This window comes from Echeneis naucrates, chromosome 24 (genome assembly GCF_900963305.1).
Source record: "Echeneis naucrates chromosome 24, fEcheNa1.1, whole genome shotgun sequence".
NCBI classification, from domain to species: Eukaryota; Metazoa; Chordata; class Actinopteri; order Carangiformes; family Echeneidae; genus Echeneis; species Echeneis naucrates.
The window spans coordinates 10,690,131-10,712,172 of NC_042534.1; the positions used below are offsets into that span (position 1 = coordinate 10,690,131).

The following is a 22,042-nucleotide window of genomic DNA, read 5'->3' on the forward strand; positions in this document are numbered from 1 at the left end:
GGTCTAGTACTTTATGGTGGCTATTTTTTAGCATGTATCTGACATTACTAAGTTAGTTTGTTAACTTTGACTTTAATTTGTAGCTGTGCTACTTGATAGTCCTCTCAACATGTCTTATGTTTTAAGGATAATAACAAAGCAGTTACAACTGCAGAATGTGAGATTATTCTGCAGTTGCTACTTCACACAGTCTTGGTTTAAACCTTTACATCTCTTAGCTTTAATAATGTATGTTTGTGATGGATTATCTGTTTCATGAGTACAATTCTTTTCAATTTGACCTACACAATACCAACAGGGATGTAAACAGCAAAAGTGTTGAGGGTCGCACATTCATTAATTCTATAGACATGTATGATATGACAGATATCGCTTATGGAAAGGCCAACATCCACACTAGGGCTTCTATTTAATTTAATCTGTCATATTTTCCACTGGCAAGCAATTAGTCAGCCAACACACAGCAGTCTTACTGGTGATTGTAGACAATGATGCAGTGGAATATAAATAATAGACTTTTCATGTAACAAATCAACTGGTTTGGCAAGAATCACCGATTTTTATGACCAAGCAGCTTTTTTGCACACTAATTGCTAATTTCCAATAACTCCAACTCCGACTCTGCCATCAATCACTGTGCCCTCCCCGTTGGTGCACAGGGGTCAGTCTCCAGCTTCATGTGGGCATACTTTAATCCTACAATCTATACTACAACATAATCCACTACAAACCCTCTGACACACAGCTCAGCAGGGTGTGTTTGTGTGTGGGGATCAAGGATGAGGCCAGAATATACAAGCAGTGATAGAAGGGTGAAAAGACAAGATGCTTCTTGCATAGATATGTTCTCTTGATTTAAGGTCAGGTCCCAAATCTCTGAGGGAAGCGATTACTCCTTGAGCACTAAATGTCAGAAACAGAAGAGCAACTGTTATTATTATTATTATTATTATTATTATTATTATTATTTATTTATTTATTTATTTATTTATTTTTATAGAAGCTCATGTTGTTTTAACATGAACAGCAAAATCAATGGTGGTTAGACAAAACTTATCAAAAGTAATTATGGATTAGAGCTGCGACTCCCTATTATTTTCCTTCATTAAATAGTTTGACTGATTGTTTTCCCAATTATAACTGTTAATTATTTTATTTCTGAAATGTCACTGTAGTGAAAAATGCTTTCATGATTTTACGTCCAGCTATTTGTCTAACCAGCTATTTTCAACTCTAAAACGTTCCCTGCATAAAGATACTAATCACATCCTTACTTCTGAGTAGCTTTGACCAGAAATTATTTGACACCTTTGTTTACAAAATTACTGAATTAAAAAAAGTCCAATATTAATCCTGTAAACTCTAATTTCTCCAACCTCTGAGCGAACTATCTTGATTCGTAGTAGCTAAATCCTTCACCTGTCTTCGCAGCTCATCATTAAATGTTTCTTCTGTTGAGCAGGTAATGAACAGGAGCTTTATGGAGCTTTTCATTTGAAACCAATTCCTGCTGTGAACAGTGAACCAGACAGTGACAACACGGATAAAAATTTGACCTAAATTCACTGAATTCCATAAAATTTAAATTCAGTTGCAGGTTTACATTGTCAGTTGACACAATGTTATAAATATCTTGATTATATAGTTGAAGTAACAAAATAGGATTCCTTTCTGCTTTTTTTCTTTCTCCTCTGGAAGGGACTTGACATGTTGTGCTCCCCGGTCTACTTTTGTTTAAACGGATGAGTTTCGATTACTCTGAACAAGGTTGCTGCACTGTTGGAATGTGACGTTAATGTAAGCAAAAGGATGTGTGTGTATATGAGAAGGATGGTCATCATGACTCATCGTGTCAGTGCAGAAGAGATACGTTGGGAAATTTGCGATGAATGTTAAAAATATTTTCATTTTAGTTTGCACCAGAATGATTTTGCTGAAAGTGGGCATTTGGTAAAAAAATTTATAAATAAATCAAAAAAATAAAAATCATGGCTTAACAAACACATTATCTTAGTCATACACAGAAAATAAGTTATTGTGATGTATAAAGTGGAGATAATGCTCTTTGAGTGAACTGGTAGGATCTTGATCTATTGGCATTTACAGTGTAACACAAACCTACAGTACACCCACAGCTTTACATACAGAAACATACATAAAGGCTTCAGTACATACATACAGAAGCCCACAGATACAAATGCACAACATCACACATGTGTAGCACTCAAAGAGGACAAATGAATGTGGATTGTTTCTCCATGACCTTTTGGTATTTTATTGAGATAAGGTCACTCACTTCAGTAATGACTGTGCTGCAAGCCTTTTTCTATGAAATAAGCCTTCAGCAGTTCTTATTTTCTGGGCACCTGCCATGTGTGTCAGACAAAGAAGAGTTACATGGAATTGGGATAATTTCACTCAGAAATAGAGTCACAAAATTGCAACATTTAATGGGTCTAGGGTTGAAGAGGGCAGTGTTTTTTTCCCCCCCCCCCCACAGTATTCAAGGATTATTGGTGGCTTAAACATAAATAGTAGTGTGCAGTTACCAAATTGAAGTTAATGTTTTTGTACGTTTTGGTTTACAGAGGCCGTATCTAAACATAGGTCTGCTCAAAGATCAATCATACAAAAATATGCATGAAAAATAAATGTAAAAATAAAATTTTAAATGCAAATACCTTTTAACAGGTGAGCAGGCCATTTGTGAAGAAGCAGGAAGTAACAACTAATAAACATTTAAAAAATGAATCAAATGAAAAGAAAAACGTGCATGCTGTGCGGCGAAGGCTCTGTCTGCAATTGCTTCAAGGAATTGGAAAGATTTGCACATCACCACTGGCTCTGTTTCTAAAATTTAATGATATTAGGTAGACTTAACTTTTGAATCTCTAGTTTCCCTCTCACCCTAATTTATGAGAGTGCGAGAGAATCTGATTTTCTAATTCATTAGAGAGGCCATCTTAATAAGGTTTCAGGGTTCAAGTTGCGAAAAGTTTCAAAAGACATAATTATAAAATTGCAGAAAGTTGTTGGTGAGGGGTGGAAATATGGGTGGCAATCCAACAGCCACAAAGCTCTTGAAAGAGCTTTGATTAAATGTGCACTGCAGCAAACGACTTCTGATGGCTGGTTTAGAGCATAAGTTTGAGACTCAGTTTATTTTCACTGTCTTATGCACTGCTAAAAATACATGCCACTGCCAAAGTTACTAAATTATGCTATTTTGAGCTTTTGTTGCCATCTATATCCCCTATTCAAGTCATGCTGAGAGTTTTAAACTATACGACAGAAAGACCTTGGTTGAGCTAACTGGGACCAGCACCTTTGGTACCTCACAAGGTTCTGCTATTCCTTCTGGAATATTGTAAAGCAACACCATTATGTCCTTGTGTGGTATCTCATGATATCATCTAAATCTGCATTGAGTGGAGCAATCAGTGAACACCTGACAACTCAGCGCTTTCAGGAGTGAATATTAAGAGGATAGAAGGAGGGCTGGAGTGAGATTAAGTGGATAAGGGAAGACGGGACAGAAGGGAGACAGAATAAGGAGAGAGCAGCAAATACAGCAGCAGTGAATAAGTAGACAGAAGGACATGTGAGATAGACCCAAGAGGATAGAGCATGGAATGAGGGAGATTTAAAAAAGTACAATAAATGAGTATGGGAAGAGAAAGGAGGAATGAGGGAGAGGGGAATTGACTTTTGCAGAAGCAGTGGAATTTAGCAGATAGAGAGGATGAGAGGGGATGATAGCTTGGCCAGACAGAAGGCAAGAGAAAAAGAGAGTTTGAGTCAAGGCGACATTAAATAGACAAGTGAATTCGAAGTTTGATATTGAATTGAGGCTGGGGGGTGTCGAGTGAGGAAGAAGGCAGAGGGGAACGATAGAATACAGTGACAGGTGGAGGAAGATATTGGATTGGAGCTTCAGAGAGGATGAAAGTGATGTGATGAAAGTGTACCCAAACCAGCTAAAAAAATGGTTTACCTAACTATATGGCTGGCTATACATATTTTATTATAGTGCAGGTTTGTTTGAAGAATACAAAGATAAATCCTGTCAAACATTTTAATAGAAGCTAATTAGCCTTTTGAGACACCACATCCACTATCAGGGAACATGATCTTTTTACAAAAACATTACTTATAATAATTCTCTGAACTGGTTCTTAAATGTACTCACAATGTTTAAATTGGAGCAAATAAGATAATATTCATTGCAATCTATATTTTGATAACACAATATGGATATTAAATGTACAGTTTAATGTGAAGTTTTGTGTTTACACCTGATTACATTCACTTCAAACCCAGGCCATGACTGAACTTTATCCCTAATGGTCCAAAAAAATCTCCTGTAGAAACGCTAGGCATGTTGCACACAGTCTCAATGTTATTCATAACTTACACTCAGGTGCTTGTTTTTGTTCTTGGACATTATGGAGTGTGCATTGCTTGCTTCTCTTTATCCATATAAATCTTATGATAAGCAGTAAGCCTTATCACAAAGTCTGTGCTGTTCTTGTGTTTGCAATCCGTCTTGTGACTACTGAAGCACCATGAGCCGACCTTTGGCTATACAAAGTCAACACTGTTGCTTTGTTTTTTTTAAGTGTTTCTCTCCATTGTAAACCAAGTCTGGCTCTTCAACAGAGACACTTAAAGTAGTACATGATGGTATATCTCATAGTTTTGACTTTCTTACAGCTCAGTTAAGTAGCGTCTAAACTGTTATAAACTTTCAGAACAGAAATTTTATGAGGTGATTATCTGTGTGTCTACATGGATGATCACTGTGTTCATTAACTTATGGGCACTGTATAATTGATGCTTAATAGCAGTTTGTCTTCATCAGTGACTATACTTAAGCTGCACAAATAGCAGCTATCATTAGTGTGTGCGTGAGATGGAGATGGAGTGTTTGTGTGTAATGTAGCAGCTGTGTGCTGATGCTGTTCTTGGAGACAGGGCTCCACTGTGTACCCACACAGCTGAGCTCAGTGCCTCACACACCACAATACATGTGGTGTGTTTGTGTGTGTGGTTATTTGTTTTAACACCCCACCTGGCTCTTACTCATGCCCCCTTACCTTGTGTTTGCAATCCCCAATGTTAGCCTTGAAGAGAGATGTGCTTTTAACTAACTGTCTGTTTTTGTGCATGGAGCTTAAAAAAAAAAAAAAGCTTCTCCAAGGCTGGTGGAGATTCATTGTTGTACTTAGGGGCTCATCAGCAATTCAATAGAAGCATGCGAGAGAGAACTGATCAGGAATACCCAACTGTGGACCGATGCATGGCTGCTGCAGAAGACTGACTTTGTGTTCCCTCCTTATGTGATGCTCTCCAGTGTTTTCACAGCGTCAAGTGTCATGAACCCTGTTTGACACTCAAAACAAAGAGCAAGTGAAAGATGTCTCCTAAATAAGCTTGGCCAGGTCTTTTGAGGTCAGCTTGATGAGAAGTATTTTGATATTTTTATTAACATACGGGAAATAAAAATGTTAAAGCTAGACCTGACAGCTAATATCATTGATGATAAACGGAGGATATTAAAATTAAACATTGTTTATATCCAAGCTCTAGAAACTTGGAGTAGCTATTATACCTCACATTCAAAATATTTTTTAACAATAGAATAAGAGCTAATATAAATGAAATTGAATACACATAGGGAACAGCTGATAATCCCCGCAAGTCTACATATTCCCTTGACATTTCACAATGTCAATCTTTACTGCTCACCATCGCCTTAACTGTAATCCATACTTAACCTTGGATATCAACAGCCTATCCTGTGTTTGGAATCTGGAAATGATAGATTTTTCACGCCGTATTTGGAATAGTTCTTTTCTCTGAGGATATGTGTCCCGCTCAAATTAACATTATATCTCTCATGAACAACATAGATACATGTAATCACAGGCTGCAGCTGCCGGCCATTCAACAACAACAACCATTATTCAAGCTACAGTGAGAAGGGTAGGTGGGGCTTGTAACCTCCCTCCCCCCCTCCACACACACACACGCATAGACAGTCTGCTCTCTCCTCATATATACCGCTCCCTTTTTCTCGTCCGTACACTTGAGTGTGTTCACCCTCTTTTTTCAATATATACTTACTCCAGCTTGCTCAAACAGCGTGCCCCTCTTCCTCTGCCCGCTTCTAGTTGCACACTTAAATGCACACACAAACACTTGTCTTCTCATATATACACGTTTCTCCGCCACTTTTCCCCACTCAACACACATGCATTTGTCTTTCTGCCTCCTACACACTCTCCAGCTCTCCCATTCAATCTCTATCTTCCTCCCTGTGTTGCTCTCTCTCTCTCTCTGTCTCACTCTGACACACAGACTCTCACACCCCTCCTCCCTGTGTCAGTGCAAAGTAGAGCGAGAGCAAGGAGCCACTCGTTCATTTTTTTCATTGTCTCCTGTCCTGCTCCGTGTTCTTCGAGGGCTGCACACAAAAAGAGGGAGGGTTTTTTTCTTTTAAATACCTCCATCCTCACTAGGTCTGTTTTGTCGTTTGAGCAGGGGGAAAGGAGTGACACAGAAAGGAAAAGAGAGGGAGATAAAGAGTGGGAGAGACAGGAGAAGAAACTGGATTTTTGCTCCATTTGTTTGTCTTAGAACAAGGGGAAAAGGAAAAAGAGGGGTAGCAGCAGGGAGAAGGGAACAGGAGGAGAGGGAAGGAGGCGCCATGGGTCAATTGTGCTGCTTCCCTTTCTCCCAAACCGAGGAGAAAATCAGTAAGTGTCTCCTCCTCTTGAGTCCATGCGTGGGTGTGGGTTGTGAAGAGACTGTGTGCATGTAGTGTAGAAATATAATGCATGTTGTATGTGTGTTGCTCTCTGTCTGCTGTGTGAGTTACATCCATGATTGTATGTGTCCCAGAGATGACAATGGAACACATGCATGTATGAGAGTGTGATTGTGCACTCATCATTTTGTGCAATTTAGCATTTTACATTTGTAAAGTGATATTCTGGTTAGTGATTAGAAAAACCTCTGCAACAAGATGAAATTGAGTTACTGATAAGTCCCCTTATAGTCCACTTACTGCAAATATCCACTTCAATGTAATGGGCATTCTCAAACATTGTAAAAACTGTATAAATTCATGAGCTGTGTAGACCATTCATGTAAACAAGCAAAGTTATGTTTAGATCAAATGATTCATTTTGAATTTTTTATGGCTGAAAGAAACACTGTTGAGTGCATTTCCTTCCTGATGAAAATATTTCACTGCCAATTCTTTAACATTAACCAATACTCTAAACCAAACATTGTTGGCAGTTGTCTTCTTCACAGCATTTTTAATGCCTCTTTGTACCTCACCGCCACCAGCTGTCAATGAGTGGAATGGCCTGGAATGTTTGTATAATGCTCCCAAGTTATACATGCATACAAGTTACTGATACAAAACATGTAATGTGCTTGAAAAAAATATCATTTCATTTTACCATTTGTGGCCAAACCTTCACATTATATCACATTCACTCATTTTGCAGATGTTTTTGTTCAAGTGAGGGAGAACTTTTAAGCTGCAGTGCAGCAGAAGACCTTGGTGTCCATAATAAGTAGTACATCTATTCAACATGTGTAAGGGCATCAGAGAAAGAGGCACTCTGAATAGAAAGAGGTAGTTTTGCATCTGAGGATTTTAAAGTGCTAGGAGGGAAGATGCTGGACGCCCGGCTCTCATCAACCACAGAGGAATGTCTAATGTGCATGGATGACAATGCCTGATGATATTTTTTGGAGGAGCACAGTGGCTGAAAAGAAACAGAAGGCTGTGATGTGGGTGAAGACCAAAAGTCACTCTGAGGGCTAGCATTACTGACTTGAACTTGATTGGGCCATCCATGGGTAGCCAGTGTAGGTCAAAGGGTAGCAGAGTGGCATGTCCTTTTTAGACTAATGGAAGAGCTGCTTCATTCTGGGCCATCTGCAAGGGTTTTCACTGTGCATGCAGAGAAGGACATACATATGCCCTTAAAGCATACATGAATGGTTAGTTATTTATGAAGGACAATAACTTTCTGTTCCAGTGCATGTTGCTATATTTTAGATGTCCTTGTGTGAATAATAAGCATGCATTACTTTTTCATCAGGATTTTCAGCATCGTTATGTCTGGGGAACCGACATGAAATTATCTATATCAGTGACCCATCAGTGAAATGAGATCCAGGGTAACATAGAGAAATGTGTGAATTTCAAAAAAGCCTTCTGGCTTCTTTATCATTTTGAAAAATGATGCTCAAAAGCAAATGTAACATTGAAAAAACACATTGTGAGTAGAGAGGGACTTTCAAATGAGGTCCACAACTCTCCACCTGTATATGACCATGTGGTGCAGATTAGCTGGATATCTCATCATCTCCACAACCACAACCTTCTCTGGATGACTAGTTTGAGTGTAGATGATATCTACATGACAACATTGAGTTAAAGGAAAAAGTACAGATTTTCCACTAGATGACAGAGATAGAGTGGAAACTCTCTGCTCTGCTTAAGATCCTATAGAATGAAATGAGCTCTAGAGGATATTCACTGATCCAGCTTGCAATTTGATTAAAGCTTTCCTTTCACTTATGGTTCTGTAGCAGCTGTATCAGGTTTAGCTTTGGTTGCTCAACCTCTTTTGGGACAGAATACCATCTGGGAAATGTTTTGTACTGGTAACTTATTTAATGCTGAAACAAGATGGCAGCTACATTAAATTAAACTAACTTTTTTTCCTTCAAATTATTATTATTATTATTATTATTATTATTATTTTCCAGATTAGCTATAGTTAAAGGAAGGCTTCAGTGTCCATAGCTCAACTCAAACTTTCCTTTTTAGTGTCATTTAGTTCAATAGTTTCTTGTTTTCTTCCAGTTTTCATCCTCTTGCAAAAAAAAAAAAAAAAAAAAAAGTAGAGTGCCTTCATATTGCTATTGCTGCATAGCTGTCTGTTTGATTAATGATCAAACAGTAACACGTAGTCATAAAATGATCCAGTGATTTGTGGCCTGTGTGTGGGAACTGGATGTAGGAATGTAAGATGCTGCTTCTGTCATAAATCCAGACTTGACACTGGCTGAAATGGTGAGATCTGTGTGTGTGATGTGTGCTCTTCTGAAGCACTGTACTGGAAAGGACAGAAGTATTGAAATATGTTGCCTGCACACACTTCTATGTGCTCTGTTTTCCTGCTTTCCTTCCTCCCTTCTGTGTTTTCCCCCTGTCTCCCCTCTCTCCCTCTCGTTCTTTCTCCTTCCCTGGCTTGCAGCTGCATTGCTATAAACAGTGGAGCCACTGTGCCCTACTTCTGAGTGAAAGAGATGGAGGGAGAAGGGGAAAGCGATGCAGGGTATGAAGACTAATGAGGGGAATGGAGGAAATGGGCTTAAAGAGAAATGATGATGATGAGACAAAGACCAAGGAGGAGGCAAGGAGAAGGAGACAGACAAACAGTGTGTGTACTGTCGGTCAGATGCTACCCCTGTGATGCCGTTACTGTCATCCTCGTGAGCACAGCAAGACACGTGCATGCGCTGTATGTGATAGGGTCTGCAGTGTGTGTGCATGTGAATCAACCGTGACCAATATGACGAGGTGTCACAGTCATGTTAACAGTCCCTGTAGGTGAAAATCACACAAACGCACACCATCTCACAGCAACCTACCAGATACACAAACACAAACCCTAAGGCCTTAAGCAAAATTACTTCATTTGTTTGAAACACGTCTGATGATTGCGGTGAGGACCATGAATTGTATGCTGTGGTCATGGTGCGCCGATTCCAGGATATTTTGCAGCATTGCTTATAGTTGTTGTGTTATTGTCAGGTTTTATTTGCTTCATTGAAATTTTGATAGATTACAAATCTATCAAAATTAAATGCTGATTTACAAACTATCAGCGTCAGCCTTAGTCAATGATTATATATGAACTATATGACACAATATATGAAATGTAGATAATGTCAGTTGAGTCTGACAAAAATATGGAGAATCCAAGAACATTCGATTTAGTTTATGAAAGCACCAAGGCTACAAATCTCAACATTTGAAAGTTGGAACTGACAGAAAATATATTGTTTGATTTAACAGCTGTAATGATTGTTTTTTTTCCATTTTACAACTAATCAATTATCAGTTAAACAGTCAAAGTAGTTCATAAAAGGCCACACAGGGGTGTGATCTACATCAAATCAATTCTCCATTGGCTTGTGGTCCAATTTTTTGTCACACTCATTTAAATGTGGCTTTTTAGATTTCAATCAGAAAAAGCGACGAACAGAACAGTTTTTTCATAAAGCTGCATTCAAAAGTTCAGCCCTAAACTTGTCTGGTAACACTGACATAAAGACTCAGTCATTGTTGCTCTTTCCAATGTTGTGACTATTTATTGCCACATCTCTGTTCTTGTATGTAACCTTCACGAGCAGCCTCCACGAAATGCAATTCACGACTGTAGGCTAAGACACAAAGTGTGGATGCCATGTTGCTCTTTTTTAACTAATGTGCAAACAAACAGCACCACACCCTTCACAGCATTACTTAACCTTTATCCCCCCTCTTATCATTATATTTCCCCCTCTAATAACAGTCAGATAAAGACAGCTTGACTCCTCACAGGGACACAGCTTGCTTGGAATAAGGTAATGAAGGGCAACTCAGGCTGCGATTGGCCATTACATGAGCTGTTCCATCTGCATTAACAAGACAACAGAACAGGAATGACCTTGATCAAACAAAAAGAATATTTTCCTTTCAACTTTCAAGGTTCACACAATAGTGGAATGCACAATTTAAAAAATGGCTCATGTGGTTGTATTGGAGGCACACACAGAGCAGAGATGCACAAAGAAAGATATCACTGGTGAAGACAAGCGAGACAACATGTGAGGAAGAGGGTAAGAAAGATTAGAACAGAAGAGGGAGGAGGATAAAAAGCCAACGAGGAAGCTGACAGTCAAGTGAAGAGATGCATGCAGGGCTGCTTAATTCATCCTCTTTTCTCCCATTCATTTACATCTGCCAAATCTTCCTCTTTCATTCTGGTGCATATCCGTATGAACTCTTTCTTGGTGCAGTCTCTTTTTCCCATAAGACGTTGAAACACTGACATTTTCGCATTCTTCCGAAATTTCCAGGTCTGTTTGAGACCCTGTATAAGTGCGGTTTCTGAAAGTCAATGACAGCTCTGTGAGCTGGGTCACTATGCAGAAAAAGCCAGCTGAATACTGACTGACTGCTTTTTTTCCATAGTCCAGTTTCAACACAGAGGAGGGAGGCATAGTTGGGTTTAAATTATGTCCTCCATGCCCTGAAGCTTGGCCTGGGGGGCTAAAGGTTTTGTTCCACACAGAGAAATGGACACAATGCGTCTGTGTCTGTGCAGTGCCTCTGTTTTCTTTAAAGGTACAATCAATAAGAGATAATCACTCTTGATTGATTGTGCTGAGGTTTTGACTGCATTACAGCCAGGCACTGTTTGAGATAGACATGTTTCTAACCAGAACAGTCACTGCTGTGCATGTTGTCAGTCACATATTCCCATATTAAAACAGCACTTGAGCTTGCTTTTGAAAACTGAAGCTACCTCATGTGGTTCCTTGTGTTGCTTTAATCTGAAGTGATTAAGACAAAAATGAGTCACGCCATTTGCACCTCACTATACCATTTTTAGTCCCGTGCTCATGGCTTGTTAAGTTGTATGTTTGCTAATGGACTAGGTGATCAGTTGACAGTATGACACCAGACTGAGAGACGTCAAAACAAAGCGTTTTACGTGTTGTCCCCTGTTGCCTGTTTGTGCTGGATAGGCCTGGCTCTTTGTTAGATCTACAGTCAACCAGTGTTCACCGGGTGACACACCTGTCCTGCTTTAATGTCTGCATCCCCTTTCAAAAATATTCAGTCATTTATTTATTTATTAATTTTTAAATCATAGATTAAAGGAATAGTAATTTTATTTTGATCCATTCTAGCTACCTGGTTCTGTGGATGCCAGTTTCAGTTGGTCATCCACCAATTTGGTCCCATCTAAAGTAATAATTAAACGGAATGTCATGCAATTTTCATGGTAGCTCTGTAGAGCTACCATGAGGGTGACATTTTGGGTTTATAAAAAAATAATTTGGCAGCTACCAGGTGATTTTGCCTCATGGTGCCTAGATAATGGCTTTCCTCCTTCAGGATGATATGGTGGGTTCAAAGTGAAAGGAACTGTCTCAGTAGCTATTGGATTTTTGGCAGTGAAATATCACCTGCATCATGGAATATAATCTTGGTGGTGATCCTCTTAACTGATTTTCTCCCACCATTAAATCCAAGTGTAATGTTTACTTTAGTGTATGACCATGTTAGTGAATGAAAAAATGCCATAGTGCTAAACTAAGACACCTGTTCAACAATTGTTGCTGTGAGTGTGTTAGCATTTAGCTCAGACCATCAGTGGGGCTGGGGTTAGGGGCTAAGGTTGCGCTAATTATCAGTGACTAAATGGCTCGTTTTCTGTGAACCGATTTTCTGAGATAACTCTTCCTTCACTGTCTTCCACTGTTAAATTGTTATCCTCTGCCCTTAATGCTGTGGATGGGTTTTTGCTGTCTGCCATGATGTCCATATAAGGGGGACAATGATTAAAATGAACTGATAGTGACTGTGTAAAATTAGTAACCGTGTTATTTCTGACTGGACGATATGTAGGCACAGCTTCAGGTAGCAGATCGCCTGCATATGCTATTTCCCACTCAGCCTCAATGCCTGCTTAATGTTCCCTCATCCTTTTTGCATTGTTTTGAAGATTCAAGTGTGAGAATAGCACTTTGATGATGTTCACTGTCTCAGTGGAAACAATCTTTCAGCCATGAAATTGTCAATCAGCCCTGTGGTGGAGAGTAAAGACTCACACACTTTTGGGCACCAACAACCTGTATCCCTGTATTGTTCTGGTACAAGGGAGAGATGTTGGAAAATGTACATTTTTTTTCTCTCGTGTTGAATTCAGCATAATGTAGGTAGATTAGGTGCTGATAGAATACATTGCAAAAAGTTGAGTTTATTTTTATATTACATGTATTAAAAGGTTTAACACAATGCCCTTCCTGGTGCATTAATGGGTCTAGTACCTTGGTCAAAGGCTGTATTGAGGACACAGAGCATTGTGGTGCCTTTCAAACATTCTCCAGCTAAAAACAGCTCAGGTTTATTGATATGACTGCACCTCTAGCCAAATGTTTAATTTCCTGAATTAATCTTTACTGAGCGTAAGAACATCAGTAATAAACAGTCTACCTGGCAAACAACTACAATGACACAGGCTTCCTAGAACAAAGTATAAACATAAGTTTGTTTAACTGGGCTGCAGTCAGTATCTCGTGTTTCAAAGTGTCTGGTATTTCCTGAGGAAACCACTCTACCATCAGCACTCTATCCCCACCTACCTTTCAGATCCAAAGCCTCTATATGCCCCTGTCCTTTTCCTAAACTCCTATATCAAGGCCTGTCGTTTATCGTTTCCCCTCCTTCTTCTCCTCCTATTCTGGTTTCCTGTGCTGTCCTTAAATACACCATCTCTCTTATTTTTTTCCCTTTGGCTTTGCTTTTTCATTTCTCATGCAAACCTCCATGAAGGAGGTGGCATGGCACAAATATGCTCAACCTCCTTTTCCTGGCATCGTGTACTGTGCTGTAGTCTTCCCCCTCCCATTCCCTCCTCCTCCTCATCGGCCCCTTGTTATTTCTTAATTCATCCTCCTCCTATTGTCAGATATTCTGCATAAAATGTCTGCCTAAGACTCTGCTAGAGCTTTCAGGAAATTAGTATTTCAAGAAGAAATTAGTCATAGCCACAAATTATTAGGCTGGGTGAGAACATAATTGTTTAGGCTGCTGTATCCATGAATTTAATTCATGTTTTTAATGGGATTGTGTATTTGTTGCATCCCCAGCAATAGCTACCATCAGTTGGATTCTAACATTATGAAGTGCTCCCTCCGTCATGGAAAGTATTAAAAACACCTAGCTAAACATTTTTAGCAGACTTCAGCAGCAGTGTCAGCTTTGATCCAACCAAGAAGTGGGCTATTAATTATTTGGGGGAAGTTGCTACAGAGCACGATAAATGGGGTTGCATGGAAGTTTGAACTAATGGTGTTAAAAGGTTCTTACATAGCACAAAATAAGCCAGTGTAGAGTTGTGACCAGGAAAAGAGAACACAAAAGAGCAGAGCTGTGACTTTTGGAATGAAATAAAAGCAAAGGCAAAACAGTAGTTGTCACTTGACATTGTACAGACATACAGCTCTCTGACGGTATACAGTTACAAAAAAGAAGGCATCTTTACACCAGCAATCTTTCAGTCTATCCACATTAGATAGATATTAGATAGACCTTTCAGTCTATGCTCATTAGAGAGACAGCAACATGGTGTGAAAGAGGAACTAAGTAAAAGTCCAAAGCAGGAGAGTAGACCTGAAATAAATAAATAATAAAAAAAAAAATGCTGAATACATGGGATAAATCATAATGTGATAGAAGTTGAGTTGATACTAACAATTACTTGTTTGCCATCTTAGTTTTGAACATAGCATGCACTAAATTAATACTTTGTGAAATAATAACTCCAGCCAAATTGAAAAAATAATGGTACAGATGTATTTAATATATTTTTTAATGAATTGTAATGCATCCCTTTGGGTTCAACTTCTTTAAGGTGGGTCTTTATTTTTGGTTGGACAAAATGAGACATTTGAGACCACCTTGATTTCTAGAAAATAGTAATGTAGAAAATGTTCAATGCTTAGTTTAGTTTAGTTTTTTTTCAGGGCTAACCAAGCTGGTAAACCAACTGATAGATCATGCAATGAAAACACAACCTTGCACACAACTGTCGTTTGATGGAAGACAACATATCCTGAACTAATTTCATTTCCACAAGAGGTTTAACCAAAACCTACTGAAGTAAGCTAATAATAACTGTCCACATTACTATTGCTCACCAGTTCAAGACACTAAATGGCTTGGTTTGCACCATATGGGAGTCTGTACCAATGATAAAAGGAATGCATTACATAATTCAGCGTTATTTCATTTTTAGTCATTCATTGAATTCCACTTATGAATTTTAATGTTGAATGTTCTCAGTGACTCATCTTTGCCTCATGGTTGTTTTTATGCTGAAACTACAGCTCCAGCATTTAGAGGCAAAAATAACAATATCAGGCCACAAACAAACTTCAATCGTTGTATTTGGCACAAATGGGAAGAGATTCCATTTAATCAGGGCGAAGATGACAAGGAGAAAGGCTGTGGGGCAAAGGAGGGAAAAAAAGAAGGACATGCCGATAAGATGAGGCCAAAGGTGAGGAGAGAGGACACTTAGAGAGTGAGAAAGAAAGAGTGAAACCAGATGGAAGTTGATAGACTCCGATGTTGTCAAAAGTTAAAGTGCTTGTCTGGTTCTCATCCTATCACCATGACAACTCTGCCAGCAAAAAAATAAAAGATCCAATGAGTGTGTGAGAGAGGAAAGTGGTATAGACGAAGGGAGGTTTGGAAAAGTTGCAATAAGAAGAGGAATGGAAGAGTTAGGAAAGAAGGAGAGAGAGAGTGAGAATAAGTTACAGAAACAAAGGCGTGTATAAGTGAGGATATGAGCCGTCAGAAGTTGTGGGTGCGCTGTGAGTGTGTGAGTGCAACAAGTGTTATCTGGTACAAAGAGCAGCTTTACTGCCATAACAAAGATGCTCATTTTGGCAGGGCAAAATTGAATAGGCAGATAAAGAGACTGTCTCACACACACACACACACGTGCCTCTTCAAACAAACAGGATTACAGTCAACAGAAGTATGTTTATATAAAGTCTGAAAGTTTTCTTAGTGTTAATAGTGACAATAGGAACAGATCTGAGAAGACAAAATGAGGGATTCAATCCCCACGTGCCATTAATCCTTCCATTTCGAAATCATCTCAAATGCTGCCTCATCTGAAACACACCGGAAACATTTTGTGCTTGCATTTCTTTTTCCCTTTTGGAAATAAAAAGGTTCTTGCACCCTATTTTTATGCTGCTGAGTCTTGCGGCTTTTGGCAGTACGACGCTCAGTGGATTTGGATAACAGTATTTCTTCAGAATGTTTGTGCATCTATTACAGTGATGCTATAGCCCAGGGGTCAAAACCAATTTTTTTCACTGCAGTGTAGCTCTGAAAGTATGTCCCTTGTGTGAACACACAAAGAGGCTTTTATGAGTGCACTGCTTCATGACGACATGAATCCACGAGACAACAAGATAAAATATCGTGGGGTTTTTCTGTGTGTGTGTGTGTCTTGCTTTAATATTTTATTTTTATGTTTGTGTTGCAGACTTGATTCAGGGTCCAGTCCATGCCAAACCCTCAAGTATGTGTCCTCCTTATGGTTCATTTGGTTCATTTGATACCTAATCTGCAAATGATTATCAGAAATACACTGCGAAGAATGATCAAAATGAGGTCTTGATGTGATTACTGACTTCTGGGTTATTGTTGATCACATTAAAAACTCACAACATAGTGTAAGCGCCTATTTCAATTACCTGTAGCATATCTAATCAGAGTTCAATCATGACATCACTTTATTTAAATTTATGGGTTTATTCTATTGCAACTAATCTTATGTTTTAATCATCAGTATTTTAGAAAATGAATCAGAAAGCGAATCAGTAAAACGTCATCTGAGAACATTTCCTAAATGTATTTCCTTATTTCTCCTCTGTAATCATTACATGTACAGTTTAAATTGAGTTAACCAGAAGCAGATTTTGTCTGTGTGCTTTCCAGCAGAGCAGGAAGTGATTAAGAAGTCTGTCCATTTTCTGCATTGCCAAGGAGCATGGCCTTGTGCCGAAGCTTCCTTGAGCAAGGCAGTTAAAGGGGTCTCTCAGTGACTGACCCTGTTCTGTGGAGTGCAATCATTTTTCTTCCAGAGATTTATACACTCTCACTTATATGCAACACCTTTACTCTCCAATATTTAACCTATTGTAATGTCTTTCTGTTTTGCACACAAAGATTTTATTACAGTAATAACGTTCTCCAGCACACAATAGAATATATGTAAATGAAGTATAAATCATGCAAACAAGGTAGAGGCCCTTGGTGGGTGTTGAGCTTGGAGTGGCTTTGTCGTGTTTACATCCAGCTGTGCCCTCACCCCCTTCAGCTGTTTAAACAAGCTACTTTCACTTTGGCTTCTTTTCTTTGCAATGTAGACCTCACAGCATTCCCAGGCCTGTGCCTACAAATGAGAAGGTGTTAAGCTGATGTTCAATGGCTATTTTCATGATTTATTTTTGCCCCAAGAACCAGTTTGAGTTACTCACAGCCATCCAGTGTCGGAAGAGCTGGGGTTTAGGCTGCCTTGGAATAAATTCAGTCTCCTGAGGTAAAAAATAATGCATCGGAAAGTGGTCAGAGGTGTGACTCACTCTACCTGACAGGCAGGGCATAGGTAATCAAATAGTTCCCCATTGCAACAATAGCAGGGCTTCTCAGAAAGCAAAACTCAATAAACCACGAAGTAGATGTACTTCAACAGAACATCATGTTAGGAACAAATCAAATCAGCAAAAAATAAAACAAAAAGTGAAGCTGATGTGAGTGCACGCTCACCATAATTGAATGTACTTGTGAATCAGTTATTCAAATAAGACAGAGACTGCCTGTGTCTTGAAGCTACCGTGTGGAGTTTTTCTGAAGCCAGGTTGTGTTTAATATTCAGGAAAAAGCCTATCTTAGACCCATAATATTTCCTCTAAGGAGGAAATATGGGAATATGCAAAAAGCAAAAGAACATTAACAGTAACACTAAGTTGGTAAGAAAGCCACTACAGAATGGAAGGAAGGAAGTTTACACATTGATGTGTGGATGACAGTCTGACCTCAGCAGTTGTCTCACTCCACTATCTGTCTTTTTCTGTAATGAATAATAGATAACCACACTGCTTTCCCGTATAAACAAACCTCTGGGCCCTGGAGGACTTTGTGGTATCAACGTTTAGCTCAGGGATTCTCTGTTTGTGTTTCATAATTAGATGTTGAGGTGGTTATAGTGCGTTTTGTGGACCACTGCAGTAGTGCGTTTGTGTATGCGTGTGTGCCTTGGGACTGGATGCTTTACTGATTCTTTCACTCTTTTTTCTGAATGGCTCAGTGCTGGCTGTCCATCTCACAGCCGCCCTGCCGAGCTGTCTTTCTATATGAATTATTGACTTTCTGCCCATCCTTTTTTTTTTTTTTTTTCCTCCTAACCAGCTTTATGTCTGTCTGTCTCCCCTTCTGTCTTGCTCTCTTTTTGTCTGCCATTTTGTCCATAGCAAAAGCAGGACCAGGGCTTTGATAGAGAGCTTTACTTTTGAAAGTATTAGCCTTTCAAAAAGCGCTGGAGGTAGATTAGATTAGAAATGCATGAACAGAAGACCTCATCTGTTATCAATGCAACACTGTCACATTTTTTTGTATTGTTGTCACATCCAATCTATTGTTGCTGTGTTTGCTCCAGAATGAGGGATTCTAAAATGATTTATTATTGCAAGATTAACAGCTCATCCTTGCTTGTCATTTTGAGCATACTGGAATAAATGTGAGACGAGCCCAGTCATATAAAAGGAGACCCAACACCACAGGAAGCAGCTCTGACCTGGTATCAAATCCACTGTAGAGTCTGAGACAGTAAATGTCACTGTAGTTGAATGTGACAATCTCAATATGTGATTCTTGTCAGACACTGGATTAGACCACCAGCTACTTGCATAACCTTAAAGGAAAATCCACGCTTTAATGATGGATTCCAATTCAAAAATGAATGGATCATGTGTTTATGTAAGTATGCTTGTTCAATTTTTAGAAATGGATTATTGCTAAATATTAAAAATTAAATATTACAGTTAAAGTAGTAAAAATCTGGTTCTGGCTTGTGAACAGTTTCTGATATCTTTAAAATTCTATTTTATCGGATAATATTCCTTATTTCACCAAAAGCTGCACAAATAATAATAATAATAAAAAATTTTACCTTCACACTGCAGAAATAAAACTGCTTGGTTAAAAAAAGAAAGACTTGCTCATAGTGACAAATTATTACGAAGCTTTTTGTTTCATCTTTCTCTTCTGTTGGCCGAGCTGCTTGTTACAGGTGTTTAGCACAAAAGCATAGCCAGGTAGTTTGCATATATGTGGGATATGTTTCTAAATGATGATATACAGAATGTTTTCCTGACTGCATATGGTCAGTGGATATCACATATGCTTCTGCTGTGTTTGCTCCATCCAGGTGGGCGTCGCCGGTCTGAGCCTGACGAGGCAGAGCTACTCAGGGTCAGCAGGAGATTGGTTGAAGATGCTGTCAATCGCGCCTTGCAACAATACAAACAGGAGACACTTCAAAATGGGGGCGGGCCGAATGCCACGGCCTCGCAGCTCCCCGGAAACACTGACGAAACTGCCACAAAGATAGACACTACAGCTAACTCCACCACAGACAACAGGAAGTGACGCGATTGGACTGCGGTACAGAGACTGAAAAACCAGCCGCCCATTAAAAGCATCAGCCAGGCCTGGCTAATCAGGAGAAGAGTAAATAAGCTCTGGGTCAGAAAGCCTGAACCAGCCAACCAGTCAGCCCAGTTTGCTGACTAACTAAACCAGCTAGCCAACCACAACTGCTAGCCAGTCATGCTAGATACCTGCCCGCCCAACCTAGCTTGACACAGTGCTAGTTATACAGACAATGCAGCTTAAGATCAGCGCTGTCCAGGTGACTGTCCCAACAGGCCAAATAGCCTGTTAGTTGACTTGCTAAAACAAGTTAAAACGAGTTAACTAACCACCTCACCCCCTGATCGTCACTCAGCTGTGGGGCCTTCGTGTTTTCGTCACTTGCCCACGCAGAGTTCACTGTGACCGCTCACTCAAAAACTGCCCTTTTTAGAATAGACAGATGTTTTGTTTTACTATGAACTGTACTTGAAAATGGCTGAATGCTCCCCCTGACTTAAACACTCCTTTTCCCTAGAGTTCATAGCTTCGGGGGAGGAAAATATTTTACTTTTCTTATGTTCATCTTAAAAATACGTGCTGACCTGATAGAAAAAACGATTACTCATCAGCTTATTCAGAAGAAGATGTGTGAAAAGAGCTGGTTTGACTGGTTGGATTCTTCAAACTTAAGTGTTAATTACAGTATGTTGGTCTCCGTTTTTGTTGTATTTTGTCACGAAGCTGTGTTCAAAGCACTTTATCCACTTTGCAAACCTGCAGTTGTGTCTTTATCCTGAGTTGTTAGCAGAAAGTGGCAGCAGCTATGCTTGAAGTATTATACCGTTGTCACGCTGAGGCTACACTGAGACAATCATTGATTCAAGAGGAATCCAGATCTAAACAGAAACCAGCTTTTAAAAACCCAATCCGGACACCTCTGCCGAGTCCATAAACACACTGAGACAAACTGCACACACAGCACGTTAATTTATTTCCAGTATTGGGACTACATTTTCCAAAAGATGTCAGGCGAATTGGAGACACTAAATATGGGATGCCCAGAAAACATATACCACTACGACATCACACTACAAGCTGCCACAAAAGAGTTTTTACTCCATTAATGATTAGGGTGCTTGTCTCAATGGAAAATTCTTCCCATGGCAGGCTGTTGTTACTATTAGACAAAAGCATTAATCACATATATCAGTTCCTGTCTGATCACACATATATGTAACACTTCTTTGTTTGCAGACTATATTGCTAGCTTTTGTGTGTGTGTGTGTGAAATTAGCTTTCCAGTGATTTATTATTTGCTTGCCTTTTAAACCCATGCTTGTTGTTTTTTTTGTTTTTGAGGCTCAGTGTTTACTGGGAACATTTATGCTGATCTGAGGAGCTTTTATTCCCCAGTGCTGCACATGGAAGAGCCAAGCCGCTATTCAAATGGTGATGTCAAGGGAAGTCAACTCAGACAATCACTGCTGTCAGCTAAAAACCCTCTTTGTGTCGTTTTCTGTAAAACAATAGCGGGAAATCGGCCTATCCCCACATCTCATCAAATCAATTCAGAAACGGAGTGTGAAAGGGAGCTTGTCAATGTTTAAAAAAAAAAAAAAAAAGGAGAAATTAGGGTTTTAATTGACAGTGAAATTCTCATATAGATATTTTATTTGGTCCTTTTTAACTTTATCTGCTTTGTGTTTGCAGCAGATGAGCTGTCTTCTCTGTTAGAGAATTGATTTTCATGGGGAAACATTTTTATTTTAAACTGAGAAAAAGAGCCCCCTGCCAAAAAAAGCACAAAATGTCCATCTCTTTTGTTTTTAATTGTCCTGTTTCCAGAGAGCAGGTAACTATGTACGTGCTGGTAAATGAGACCACCTCTGTTCAAAGTGGCTTTTAGTCACGGAAACATGTTGGTGTGATTTTTGTTTAACTGTAAGTGCTCAAGGTGACAATGCGTAGCGCTTTTCGCTGAGGTCAATGATCGTATAATGATGGTTCATTTTGCTGTGAAATTTGCCAAAGTCTTAGATGTTAGCCTGTGGCTAAAAGTTAAATGTTAACATAGGTCCACCTGCTCCTGACAGAATTCATGTCATCCCTGTCAGTAGCTGAATTAGTTTCTGTGCCCACGTATATAGCATATAAAGAGAATCTATTTGCCAGGTCAGATTTTCAGCCACAAGGTGTATTTCCCTCCAGCGTGAAGAGGTTTGAGCAAAATCCACTCAAGTCCTGTTATTATGGGCTCACCGAAACATCAAAAACAAAGGTGAATTCTGTCTTCAGGTGGACTGAGAGCATTTTCATTTTGATCTTCTTCTGTCACCAGATCCTTAATCTCCTTAAAACCCCCTTTAATATACAACTTGTCCTGTTGGTCTGTATGATTTTTGTGTTTCTCCATCTCTTGAGAGAGAGAGTGTGTGTGTGTGTGTGTGTGTGTGTGTGTGTGTGTTGGCGTGCTTGAGTTAATAAGGTGACTGTGTTTGATAAGCAGCTCCCCAG

At 39.3% G+C, this 22,042-nt stretch overlaps 1 protein-coding gene across 3 annotated transcripts in view; it reads left to right on the forward strand.

The window, feature by feature from the left end:
• Positions 1-21,181, forward strand: part of akap7 (A-kinase anchoring protein 7) — a 42,502-nt gene extending 21,321 nt beyond the window's left edge. Inside the window, exons 12-14 of one of the 3 annotated variants that reach the window (XR_003840503.1) lie at positions 16,377-16,412; positions 18,774-18,871; positions 19,323-19,454. Coding sequence is in view for 2 of the 3 variants with exons in the window: in XM_029497197.1 (XP_029353057.1) it covers positions 16,377-16,412; positions 19,323-19,543 (257 nt within the window). In the remaining variant the exon portion in view is untranslated. Of the gene's footprint in view, positions 1-16,376; positions 16,413-18,773; positions 18,872-19,322 lie in introns of all 3 variants that reach the window. The other 2 variants (XM_029497197.1, XM_029497198.1) reach the window with 2 other exon arrangements.
• Positions 21,182-22,042: the final 861 nt, after the last annotated feature.